The sequence below is a fragment of the Triturus cristatus genome, chromosome 1_2 (genome assembly GCF_964204655.1).
Source record: "Triturus cristatus chromosome 1_2, aTriCri1.1, whole genome shotgun sequence".
In the NCBI taxonomy this organism is placed as follows: domain Eukaryota; kingdom Metazoa; phylum Chordata; class Amphibia; order Caudata; family Salamandridae; genus Triturus; species Triturus cristatus.
In genome coordinates this window covers 851,742,933-851,756,666 of record NC_140580.1, presented here as the reverse complement: position 1 = coordinate 851,756,666, position 13,734 = coordinate 851,742,933, and the positions used below count along the sequence as shown (strand labels likewise).

The 13,734-nt window shown below is 50.8% G+C and overlaps 1 protein-coding gene across 3 annotated transcripts in view; it reads right to left on the bottom strand.

Moving 5' to 3' along the window:
• The window catches only part of PAX7 (paired box 7), a 246,288-nt gene extending 232,870 nt beyond the window's left edge, over positions 1-13,418 (bottom strand). For 2 of the 3 annotated variants that reach the window (XM_085609035.1, XM_085609037.1), the window contains exons 1-3: positions 13,094-13,418; positions 4,934-5,169; positions 2,885-3,014 (exon numbers count right to left, since the gene is read on the bottom strand). In XM_085609035.1, the coding sequence (XP_085465161.1) occupies positions 2,885-3,014; positions 4,934-5,169; positions 13,094-13,178 (451 nt within the window). In that variant the 5' untranslated portion in view covers positions 13,179-13,418. The remainder of the gene's footprint in view (positions 1-2,884; positions 3,015-4,933; positions 5,170-13,093) is intronic. The other variant, XM_085609036.1, reaches the window with a different exon arrangement.
• Between the last annotated feature and the right edge of the window lie 316 nt (positions 13,419-13,734).

Here is a 13,734-nt window from a genome sequence, read left to right as displayed (position 1 = left end):
CTGAGTGACAGTCTAGCAGTCTCGATGTTGGCAGGGCACGGCGTCTCACTGTGCTCAGTGACCTCTTCTGTCTCAGTCTCTGCTAGTAGCGTGGTCGCTCCCACACTGTGCTCTGTGACTGGGTGGGGATCTGTGCTGGTATTTGCGACTCCTACTTCAGGAAGTAACACGCTGTAAAGTAGGCTTTACACCTGTCGGGTGTTAAACCTTTCTGGGACACAACAGTGCCCAAACATGTGACCCTGTAAAATGTCGCTGGCAATCCTGGGGCAGAGTCACATTACCGGTTGTGTAGCGGCAACAGAGACCACTAGAGGCACAGCAATATTCGTCTCTTGTTTTTTCTGCAATAACTGTGTGCGTGTGCGTCTTCGACGCGATGACGCAGTCCGCGCGCAAATGCATTTCCGGCTTTCACGCGGAGAACTACACCCCCCCCCCCCCACCCCACTTAAAAGCCCTCTAGTGTCGACAGAAGGTCCGTGCAACGTGTGACAAAAACAGCTATGTTGTGTAAGAACTTGATTTACTTGAATGATGAAAGTGGAACCGCATGTGAACGCAGTGGTGTGGGCATTTCAGTTGCAGCTCTCACAACCGATAATTCTTTTTTTTTTCCCTAAGTAAAGGTGGCGAAAGGTGAGGGGATAGAGCTGGCACTGATGACGTTGTCAGTCAATAAATCTAGTTATGGTTCCCTTACTTTAATTACGCACGCTCTCCTGTGGGCCGGGCCATTAAGAATCTTTGCTGACTGGCTCAGTAATACAACAATAGCACACCTCTGTAATATATACAATGTATGTTGTTCATATATGATAAACTGAAATGTTGTGTATTTACCACTTCATACATTTGTTAGTCCGGCTTTTAAGTATTCTTTCTATTGTAGCACATATGGCAACTGAAGCACAAAGGGATAAAGTGACTGCACAGTATCACACAATGGGTCAAGATTAAAGCTAAAACCACAACATAGACCACATCCTCTCCTGCTACGCGAATTCCTACTAGTTGATTAGTGTCCCTTAAAGAGGCTCTTTATTAAATCATGTCACAAAGTTTTCAGATCTCAACCCAATCTCATCCACAAAAGCACATTCCTAAATCCTTCCTGTAAATGGGTCTGTTGGATTGAGCACAGTAACGGCATTGCTGTCTCTCCAGCAGACGCTCTCTTTAAACGGCATGTGCACCATACTTGCATGTGGGGTGGCAGTTTAAGATATATATGTCTATTTGTATGACGCGCTTATCACCTAGGAGGGTATCCTGGCACCTTGAGTAGAAGGGTGCTGCCCTGACTGGGGCCTATTGGAATAGCCACAGTTTCGGTTTTTATGGAATTCTAGGGCTGATCTAGTGACTCTTATATGCAATTGGGGGGAGGGTCATTTGAGGCTTTAGGAGCCAGGCACAAAAGGCGCAACTTTCAGCTCTGGCTTTTCAGAAGCAGGGGATGTGGGCGAGAAGGAGGCAGCCAGAGCAGACGAGTCTGGGTGCTGTGTGAAAGCTGATGCAGGTGTTCAGACTTTGTGTAGAGTTTTGTATGTATGAGTGAGGAGCATAAAAAGGGCATATTTGTGAATGGGGCGCCAGTGGAGGTCTTTGAGGAGTGTCAATGTGGATATATATAAGATTCTTGTATGTACTATTTAAATGACCGAATTTCCCTTTCAAATTCAAAGTTGATACATCTTAGAGGAATTAAGTCCATTTTCAACACTATGATCTATAATCAAATGGTCTGAGTCAGAAGGGTGGGCCTACCATAGCTCTCTGGAGACTCCACTGTAGGTCAATATCTATTTATTTGAGAAACTTTGTATAGTACAGTGCACCCATATGAAGCCCTTGCATATCCTGTTGAATAAGGGTGCTGTCCCAATGTATTACATGTATGTGTTAGCACTACACAGAATGTGTTTCTTTATATTTATGTATTTATCCTATTTTATAGTACTGACATGAGTATAAAAAACAATTATAGTATACATGTATTTTTTTCCCAAAACGTTCTATAGGATGAGTGCGGCACTGGTTCTTGGGCAACCAGTGAAGGGCTATCAGAAGCTCCTTTCAAGATGCAAATCAGCCCCCACTGCTATGCTAGAAGATGGCAAAATGGTGTTCTGACTAGAGCAGAGGTCTTCAAACTGGAGCGGGCCCCTCCCTGGGGGGCCTTAAGTGATCTCAGGGGGCGTGCCAGAGTCTGTCCAAGAGAAGCATCACGCTTCGTTTTCAATGTTAAAAACATGAGCGGCAGTAAGCCACCTTGTATGGCCATTACTAACAACTATTCGCTTTTATATCCTGAAATGGAGTATGTGTAAAAATGGGTAAGACTGCAATGCTTAAATATGTTTAGACGTAGTCAAACATTGCCAATTTAGCAGAATAGTTGTGAAAAAATGGAGAGGGGGGATTTTTTTCTTCCCAGGCGGGCGCAGCATTAAGAAGTTTGAAGAACACTGGATTAGAGTGACAATATTCCTTGTGTTAGCAGTTCCGTGTTATGTTTCTATCTTGCGCTCTGCTCCTTGTGCTGTGTCCCTGCACCCTGGGCAGTGCCACATCCACACGTAATGTGTCCCAGCCCCACTTGTGTTTTATATAGTGCGAACTAGACCAGAGACATCGGGTAGCAGAGCGCTTTATATGAGCACCAGTTTCGTTACAGATGGACACATTCATTTTTGTTAGGCACGGGCAGATTAAGTGATTTGCCCAGAATCACAGGATGTTGAGCGTCGTTGCTGAGGTTCGAACCCGGTTCCCCAGCTTCGAGGTAGACCGCTCTTGTCGTAAGGCTACATCCTCTCCTGTGCATTACCTACAGGAGCTCGAGCCCACACAGCAGGTCAGCCTAGCGTAGGAGGCTCACCTGAGGGAACTGTGCTCCGGTCGCAGTGTCCGTCCTTTAGGAGTCTGTCTCTGATCTCCCAGCTGAACATCCCCGGATTCTCTCTTTTATATTCCTCAATCTTCTTCTCCACATCAGGAGTGGCCACCTGCTTTAGGGGTTAAAGGACACAAACACAGGAAAGCACTTTAATTTACATAGTTACTCGAACTCCAATGATTGACCGCTACACAGGTACAAGAAGTGGAGAAGTGAAGGATGGAAAGTCGGTGTGCAGAGAGAAAACAAAGGCTTTAAGAAGCTGGGAAAAGGAAAAAGAAGGGGAGAATGGAGATGGTACAGAGGAAGCAACATGCTGAGCTCACTCCCAGTTCTGAAAGGACTTGCAGATACTGTGTGCTGTCAAGCCAGAGAGCTACAGACTTCCATACGCTTGAATCATGTGTCCATCCCTAGCTGTGTCATGCATGAATGTACCATACCCCAAGAACATTATGCTCAACCCCTGCAGTGTTGCAGAATTTGATGATCTAATAGACCAGACTTGTGGATCACCATGTTCAAACTCTGCTGTGGTGTAAGATCCATCCATCTAGCAATGTACCAGACCACCTAGATCATTGTGTCCAACCCCACAATGTGGTGCAGAATCTGCTGATCTCCTAATGGACCGGACCTCTAGCTCAGTCTGTCACATCTTGATATCCTAATGTGCTAGGCATCCTAGATCATTGTGGCTACCATCTGGTGGTGCAGAATCTGCCCATCTCCTGCGTACTAGTCCTACTAGTTGATTGTGTTCGTCATGTGGTGCAGAATCTACTGATCAACGAATGCATCAGACCCATATATCATGGTGTCTGCTGACCCTGAGTTCGAGTGATGCTACCCCAATTTTCCTGATGCCCACTCTTACAATGTACCAAGCTGAGCACCATATAGTGCGTACAAGCTTGCTTTCCCTGACCCCATCCCCTCACCCATACCTTCAATCCCCTCAGCACTGATCCTCCCTTTGGCACTCACGCCAGATCAGCTGCTCCTTCAGTACTCATTTAGCAATCCCAAGGACTCACATTGGACATTGCACTCCCTGAGACCTCAGCATGCACATCTAGGCACTCGCAGTGAACTTACTATAGTACTGACTCTGCACTCACCCTTGGCTTGCTGTCATTTCAGACCTAGCACTGAGATTGTTGCCTTTCTTCTTCCTTCCACCCATCATCTTTCAAAGAGGGCCTGTTGCCCACTCAGCTCTATCCCTGTACCGCTCCTGATTGTGCAGCCCACTTAGCGCTCATCCTACACCCCTCAGCATTCGCTCTGGTGGTATGGTATTTTCAGTTCTCATCCTACACCCCTCAGCACTCACCCTGGTGGTGTGGTCTTTTCAGAGCTCATCCTACACCCCTCAGCACTCACCCTGGTGGTATGGTCTTTTCAGTGCTCATCCTTAACCCCTCAGCACTCGCCCTGGTGGTATGGCCTTTTCAGTGCTCATCCTATATCCCTTAACACTCACTCCAAACGTATTGCCCTCTAGGGGCTCCCCAGCTGCCTTCCAGCTGAACGCTAACTTTGAGCTTGCTCAACCTGCACCCATAAGCTCCCACAGTTGTACTGGTGCCCCCTCAGCTGCCTACCTGCAGATGTCACCACTCATCCCGAGTTTCCTGCCCTGTCCTTTTCATCCTCACACTGCATCCACCAGCCCTTGCAATAGGCCTGCTGTCCCTCAGCCCTAACCCAGTGCCCGTCAGCACTCTATTAGATTGCTGAACTTGTTTTCTTACCTCACAGTAAGACTGCTGCTCACTCTGGCCCTTCGGCACGCACTGTGGACCTCTGCCCCTTCAACACACACTCTGAACCCCTCTGCACTCACCCAGAGCTCGCTGGCACTTCAGTGCGGTGCCTACAACCCCAGCACACATAGGCTTGTCCCCCTGCCCCCCTTTCCCGCTCACTCGCTACGCCCTTCAGCTCTCGCGAATGACCTGCCGGCCCCTCCCTGCAGCCGTCAGCCCTCACTGGGGCTGCTTTCTCCCTGCGCCCCTTGGCACTCACCCTGGGCTTGCTGCCCCCAATAGCCCCGGGCCGGATGGAGCCCGTCTCCTGGTACCGGCACAGGATCTTGGACACGCAGCCATGGGAGACGCGCAGCTGGCGTGAGATGACGCAGGGCCGGATACCGTGGTGCGCCATCTCCACGATCTTGTGTCGGATGTGGTTGGGCAGGGGGCGTCCGTTGATGAAGACCCCTCCCAGCTGGTTGACTCGGCCTTGGCCCAGAGGAGTGGACACTGCGAATCATAAAAATGGAAAGAGGTGGGGAACCCACGTTAGCTCCAAACCTTGCGCCTTCACTCAAAACAGCGATCATAATAGCGTAACAAGGGGCGCAAGACACACTGAACATGGACAACCGGACTGGATCACATAGCTACGGTGAACAGTTCCCTTTAACCTTCAACACTAAAACAGTTCAGCGAATGGTCTCACAGATCCCTTGACACAATGTGTTTTAAATCCATAACGTAATCACAAATATCAAATCATACATTTTTGGGATATATTTTTTTTTACATCAACAATCATTTCAACATTTAGAAGCAGCGAAGACTGCAATTTAGAGACGGTGTTGGGGCCGCATTAACTTGCATCGGAGAATGGGCATACGTGCTATTAATTACTAAATGTATACGACTTTTGGAGACCTAAACGAGTGAAAATGCTAAAGAGATGAACGAATATATTCTCTTTTTTCTAGTCCAAAGCCCGTGACATGCCTGGCTGTCATCGGAATACGTGCTCTTGCGCCTGGACGCCGGCGTAAATCGTCAGCAGATTGCGCCCTGCCGGTGTCACGTACAAGGAAGACACCTATTCAGGGGCGAAAGAAATTATTTTAGTTTCAATGGCACACACACTCAAGTTCGGCGTAACGAGTGTGGGGCGCGTGCCCTCCCGGCGCAATCCACTCTGAGGGCCCGTTTTAGCAAGCGGCAGTTCGTCCACATCCTGCGCCCACTCGACGCGACCCACCCGGCATTACAAATTCGATGACAGGTGGTGGACTTCGGCGGCCCACGGCTGCATGCTGTGAATCCACCGATCGGTCCCATAGGCCGGCCATCCATACTCCAGCACGCGCTGGACGACGGAACTATTTTTTATCAGAGCTCCTGGTGAAGGGGTTCCTTCAAAGCTCAACATATCCTCCTCACTGTCTTGCGGCTGTAGACCCAGAAAAAATAAATACTATTGACACACACACACAAGCACACCAATACTCGCCAATCATTTATTTTTTCACGTTATACAGTGCAAGTGCCCTAATAAATGCACATGTACATATTACTATGAACATATTACTATGACGTAAAGGTAAGATTGCAGTTTATTATCAAAGCAGAGTGAATTTGGCATTAGAAAAACATCCTTGCCTCATGTGGCTTATTAGACAGCGCGTGGCTACCGAAGCGGGTTTCAGCTCTAGATAAACGGAATGCAACTGCTGCTTTCACACTCATTTAGTTTCAACCATTTCCCGTTTCCAGCTCATTCCTTTTCCCGACTATTGTCGCTCGTTTGTATTTTTGGGGGTGCACCTTTTATTCTCAGCTAAGCCTCATCTTTTATTACCACACACCTGTGGTCCTTTCTGAGGGATGCTCGGAAGAGCTCCTGCTGTCCGGGCGCGGCGCGTGCTCTGTCCGCACAACGCAGTGCTTAGACCCGTAAATTACAGACTGGGCGGAAGTGAAGTCATTGATAAAGCATCTGCTTTTCACACCGCCGAGAGGCAGAGGTTTGTCGGACAAAAAGTGGAGATTTGTTGATGAAAATTCACCGGTCTCCATCATTACATTTCTAGCCACCCCCTGGGGCTGAATGCAGTTTTTGCCTGAAACGAAGTAACTCTCTTTCTACATGGCCAGGTAGGCTTGGGAGGGGAGGGGTGGTACAGGGAAGGCACCCACATTGCCTGCAGCACAAATCCACGCCGTCTCCCGGACATAGCAAAATATCTCTACACTGTGTTTTTACAAGTTCACAATTGCTGCTATTTGTATATCTGGACCTCGTTCCTGGCTCGCTGGATTCACGAATTAGGGGCACTTTTATTTTGGTGCCCAGCCGTATCTTCTGTCCCTGGTAAAACGGTCTTTGATTTACCCTTATCGAGCTCGCTGTAAGGTGCCGGATTTCTCAGTTTCGTGTTGATTTGTTAGTTTTGTAATTCACAGTCTCACTCGAGCTTGCAAGCAGAGGCCAATGCTTGCCAGACCTAACCAGGAGGGGCGTCTGTGGACAGGCACCAAGTGAGACTTCTCACCGGTCACTACTGTAGCCCCCTATTTCTGTAAGGCCTTTAGTGAGAACCCAAACACTTTACCCTTTTTTTTGCTACATATATTGGCCCTGCAGTCACAGGGCAGGTGCTCTTCAGTCAGTATTTACATGGCATCTGCAGGAGGAAGCGCCTAGACACGTGAGTTCGGAGAGAGCGCTTTTGGAAATAAGTAATAAAATAGCACAAGATGAGTGGACGTTTATGGGGACTCACGGGACTTGAGCCCACCGCATTCTTCGGGGTGGGGGCGTCTTTGATAGGTGTGTACCCCCATAACCAACTCCACCACCCCAAATCATCTTTAGAGCTCACATACCGGGGCGGGGAGTGATCGGTTTAAGGGGGGGGGGGGGGCGCATACAACGAGACGCCGGGAAGAGGCGCCAAAAGGCAGCGGGCGCTTCTGGGGCCATTATGAGCCCTCACGCGCGGCGCTGAGGGGTATAGAGAGCCGCGGAGCCCCGGCCTCCCCCCTCGGCGCTCATTATTCGCAGTCATGCTGTCCAAACATGCCTGCCTCTGTCACTTGCTGCAGGAGCCACTTGAGTAAATCCCCGGATTGTGGGTTTTGCTGCCTTCGGCTCCTGCCCAGCACTTGGGCACGAAACGTATGAAGTCTTCACGTTAATAAATGCGCGAAATGCCGCTCGGGCCCGCTGCCGCGGACGGGCACATGTGCTGAGGGTGCGCGAGCAAAGAAAGGGGTTCCAATCTCTGCTGAGGGGGTATGCGAGCAAAAGGGTCCCAAGCTGTTGTCTAGGAGTGCGGGAAGGGGGGGGGGGGGGCTGTATTGAGGGGTGCATTGAAAGAAGAACTCAGGCTCTTCGCAGGGGCGCAGTCAGGGTGACCCCTCTGTGTGCTAAGGGGGTGCAGTCTGCTGGTTGGTGGCGAATTGTGGTGATGGGTGCATTTAGAGGACCCCAGTCTGTGCTGAGGGATGCATTCAGAGTTCTGAAAAGTGCACAGGACATACGGCAGTACCGTGCAGAGGAAATACCCCCAGTATTGTGCACAGGAGAGACCTAGCGCCCTGTACTGGAGAAACACTGGTACCGTGCACTGGACAGACCCCTGTACTATGTACAGATTAGACGTCAGATCTGTGCACAGGAGAGACTCCGGTACCTTGCAAAGCAGAGATCCCCAGTACTGTGCACAGGAGAGACCCGGTACCGTGCACAGGACAGACCCCGGTACCGCGTACAGATTAGACCTCAGTACCGTGCACTGGAGAGACCCCGGTAGCGTGCAAAGCAGAGACCCCCTGTACTCTGCACAGGAGAGACCCGGTACCGTGTAGTGGAGAGACCTCGTAGCTCGGTGTACACATTCAGAGGGCGCCTGAGAGGATACACAGTCTACCCAGGCCGTGCTGAGGGGGTACAGGCCCAAGGGAGCCCTACACACACTACTACCAGGCGACGTGTTCCCTCACTACGAGTGCTTGCTGCAGGGTGTCTGAGAGATGTGTGCCTGTCAAGTGCCCCCTCCTCATATTTTCCACGCGCCCTCCAGCATGCGCTCCTAGTAAGAGAAAAACTCGAGAAAATTACTCATTTAGATTCGCTTCGTATCCTTGTGATTCTCGAGATATGGCGCTTTACAGGCTCAGATTACAGGGTTCTGGAGAATCACGGAAGGGGTTGTTATTTTTCTGGAGTGCACGGGGTTTACAGGCACACAACAGGCACGACTGGAAACAGGATAAGGGAGACGGGGTTTGCAGACGACGGTAGAGGAACAGGCAAGGGACAGGTCAGTGCTGAGGGTACAGTGCTGAGGGCTGTATCTACAGATGAGACGCAGAACAGTGCTGTGGGCTGTAGCTACAGGTGAGACACAGGACAGTGCTGAGGGGACACAATGCTGAGATACAAAACAATACTGAGGGGATGTATCTACAGGTGAGACACAGGACAATCCTGAGGGGCGTACCTACAGGTGAGACACAGGAAAGTGCTGAGGGGTGTATCTACAGGTGAGACACAAGACAGTGCTGATGTCACCCCGAGAGGGACGGGTATGCTCAGACGTGAGTCCCGTGCTCTCCATGCCACTGGAATCAAGCTATCCTGGCTGAAGAGGGGTGAAACCCCGAAACCGGTCCTAGGATGCTTGTATGTGGTCCAGGGAGGACATGGCTTGGCAGTTCGGGCTGGACTGTTCCCATGAGGCACAGGGTCAAGACTGATTTGCATATGGCCAGGTCTAAACTGGGGTGGCGTGGTAAGCAAAAGAATGATGGATTTAACCCAGATCTCTTGACTGGGGGTGAATGTTTTGATTTCTTCTGCATTCCGTCCATCAATAGTTCTTTTTGCAGATGTTTACAGGCGAAGCATATGACAGTGCTGAGGGGACAGACAATGGTGAGATACAAAACAGTGCTGAGGGGGTGTATCTACAGGTGAAACACAGGACAATGCTGAGGGGTACAGGCAATAATGAGACACAGGACAGTGCTGGAGTGTGTCTACAGGTGAGACACAGGGCCGGGCTCGGGGGTGTATGTACAGGTGAGACACCGGACACTGCTAAGGGGTACAGACAATGGTGAAATACAAACAGTGCGGAGGGTTGTATCTACAGGTGAGACACGGGAAACTGCTGAGGGGTACAGACAATGTTGAGATACAGGACTGCTTGAGGGTGCAGACACAGGACAGTGCTGAGGGGTAAAGCCACAGGTGAGGCACAGGGCAGTGCTTAGGAGTGCAGGCATTGAAGTGACACAAGTCAATGCGGGGGTGTCTCTACAGGTGATGTGCAGGACAGTGCTTAAAGCGGCGGCACAGGTGTAACATGGGACAGAGCTTAAGCTGCAGGCACAGGCGAGACACAAGAACGTGCTGATGTTTACATGCACAGGTGAGACACAGGACAGTGCGGAGGGGTAAAGCTGCAGGTGTAGCGCAGGACAGTGCGTGTGTGTGCAGGCACAGGGGAGACAGTGTTGACGTGTGTATTTGCAGGTGAGACGGGGGCACTAGTGAAGGGTGCAAGCACAGGTGAGACACGGGGCATAGCTTAAGGGGTGCAGGCACAGTGGAGATCCCTCGAGGGGCCCCGAGGTTGCGCTCACACATGCACGGTGGGGTCGCGATGCTGCGCGCGCTCACGGATACACAGTGGGGTCATCAGGCTAATGTCAAAGGTTAACAGTGGGTCCCGAGATTGCGCTCACGGGTGCCCAGAAGGGCCACCAAAGTTGCGCGCGCTCACGGATACACACCAGGCCGGTCATCGAGGCTGCGTCCACGGTACACGGTGGGGTCACCGAGGCTGCGCTGATGGGGAGCAGGCATAGTGCAGAGCCCAGAGGTAGGTCAGGCAGGGGAGTGGGCAGTGCTTGGCGGTACATGCACAGGGCGGGGCCCATGCTTCACTAACAGAGCGAGGAGGGCACGTGAGGTCTGGAAGGATGCAGACAGAGAGGAGACGACTTGAGGACAGAGTCGAGACCCCGAGATCCTGCTTGGGGGCGCATGGTCGGTGGGGAGCCAAGTAAAGTCGAGTGGCAGCCGCAGGTTCAGGTTGCAGGATTTTTAGTACTGTTAGTATTTAAACTTTCGGTTATGTCGTTTTTATTCATTTTATCGCGCTGTGGCCATTTATACATTCCGAAAATGGTTCGCATTATTATTTTGTCCGCGACACTACACCGGTTGTGAATGATATATCACCAAAATCTCCAGCATGTACCCATTCCTCTGGTGCCGGAACCAATTTTTTAAAATCATTTTTCCATATTTTAGCTTGGGTTTTATCGGGCCCTATCAGGTAAAATAAAAGATGCCCGCCTTTTAATATAACGGCATGCGCCACTCTCCGGTGCCATTTCTAATGGGAGTCAGTTTCTCCCATGTGCGATTACTATATCAACATACCGATAACATAGTAAATAGTTATAAAACCGGCATGCATTCAACTTGTAAGGGTGTGGGAGTTTTACCAAATATATTTCGGTGGATAAAGTATCCCGTCCGTAATTTTCACATTTACTAAACACCGCCTGAAATAAAAGTCCCTGTTTTCCAGCACGTCACACATCACAAAGCAGTTGCAAACCCTCGAAAAATCATAATTTTCCTATTTTCGTCTACAAATTCACACAAGTGCACTGGAAGTTAGTCATATTGCTTTTCCCAAATTTCCTTCATGTTTTCTTGGCAATAGGGCCGTTATTATGAGTTATTTCTGCACAGAGCCTTCGGGCGCCATTCTTGGTTTTCTTATAAAAATGAGAACTTATCCAATGGTTTCTTGTTTCAGTAACATTTCGACCGATTCCGCCACATATTGCATTAGTTCTGGGACTAGGGGAATAAGTACCCCCAAAAGATCAGTCCGCCTGAATGAACCAACCGGGCAAACCCACGTCGATAAACGGGACAGGCTCTGTAAATCACACCGCGGGGCCTTTATCGGACAATAATTGACCGCACTATTTTATGAACCAGAAGGGAGTGAAGGGCTCCAGATGCGCGCTGTTTTCAAAGACCATAAGCCACCCGACTATCCGCAGGATGATCCAGATTTAAACGCTCACCGCTGATATTTACTGTTACCTGGAGGTAACGACATCGGATCCCGCAAAACGTCTTCTCTGCCGTTCGTCCGTATATACGAAAGCTATAAGCTGCCATACAATTGGAGTTAAGGGACACCTATTGTTTACAGCGCTTGGAGACATGAAGTCTTTGATTTGAAGCGCTGTATAAAACAAGTTATTTTCGCTATAAACCCCGACCCACTCTGCACACAAACACTCCTCATTCACATGTGACTTGGAAGAGATGGTGACCCCGGGTCTGTAAACAAATGATGCTGAATGTAGGCAGGCAAGGTGCCACTTTCACGCATTGGGAGTGGAGGGGGCGCGTTGAGGTTGTTAAAATTCATATCAGGGGCCAGGGACCCATAGGGTCGCCTGCGAGGGGGGGGGGGGGGGAGTTTATATATTTTTCTGATGGAGGGTGGCAGAGACTGGTCTGGGTGTTTGCAGACTATTTGTTTTTTGCTGGGGGTGTAGGGAAGGTGGGGGTGATATATTTTGGAGGCGAAGTGTTTATTGCATACACATGATGTGAGGTTCTGAGGCAGACTGGAGGATAAGTGACAGTCTGCGTTTTGTAGACATTTTTGAGCGGTTCCGTACACACGCTGCGCCAATGGCCGAGTGTGTAGACGACTGGGGTATCGCGGGGGGAGTGGGGTGCATGCAATTAATGTCACTGCCACTGGACGGGGGTGGGGGGGCGGACCTTAATCCCTGTAGGTGCAAGTGGCCTGGAAGCCTTCAATACATACACGTAATGCCAGGATGATGGCGCTGGTGGTGGGAGTAGAGGTGTGTGTGTGTGTGTGGGGGGGGGGGGGGCATACTTGGCCGTAACGCTGGTGGTATGCAGACATTTAATATTAAATAAGTGATGGTTGCGGCGTAGGGAGTCCCTTGCAGAAGCAGTGTCGCTTAGATACAAGTTTGTTTCTGGTCCCTATGAATCCATGTGGCCCCAGAGGAGGGGGTTTGAAAGGGGCTCAGCTGGTCTAAGAGGTTTGTCATTGAAGATACTGGGTTGTAACCCCCACCCCCTTTAAGAAATGGAATCACTCGGATAAGAGTTCCTTTCAAGGCGCTATGAATGCATTTGGTGATGGAGGAAAGGGCAGGAGGAGGCAAAGCTGGTCTCAGCGACGGTGGCATGCAGTTTATCAATAATGAAGCTGGGGCGCTACAGCCCCTCCCCCCCCCCCCCCTTCCCACCCCACCCGTGCAGAAATAAAATCGATAAAGGGTCCTCCCGTGACAATCAATGCATGCATCTGATGCCGCCTGCAGGGTGCCAGGGCCGGGGCTGCAGACCTACCTTCCAGAGGAAACCCCGTCCGGGGGTAGTTCTGCCCAGGTCCTGGTCGCATCATTCTGGGGACAGATCCTGGGAGACACGCCATTCGCCGGGGCACGTCAGAGGGGGAGACTTCTTGGGGAGCAGTCCCCAACGCCGACCAGCACAGGAAAGGCAGACAGCGCCCCTCAAACCCGAAGCAGATTCCCGACGGAGGGAGCAGAGCGGCCCTTGGCAGGGACTGGACAGATGTTGGCAGATAGTGGGCACGCTGTCCGGGAGGCTCAGGGCTTCCTCGCTGCAGGAGGCTCCGCTGCTCCTGGGGGCGCGGGGGGAGGACGGATAATGTCAGCTGAAAGCTTTGCAAGTTGTTAAAGTGACCAACTTCAGGCAGGAGGGGAGGGGCGCGAGGAGGGGGCCTGGGCCGCTCTGATAGGCTGAGGACTTCTATTCTTTCAAGAGGAGTAGGGAGGCGATGCTGAGCGCTGAGAACCAATCATAGCCTACGCCCCTTCCAGCGAGTATCCCCTCCTTCAGCGCAGACTGGTTCCCTCTCCCACCCCTACACCATCAGCAGAGACTTCGGCGAGTGCCCCCTTTCCCTCTGCACAGAGTGGATCAATGCAGTACGGAAAGACTTTGGGTCCAGAGAGCCCTCATCA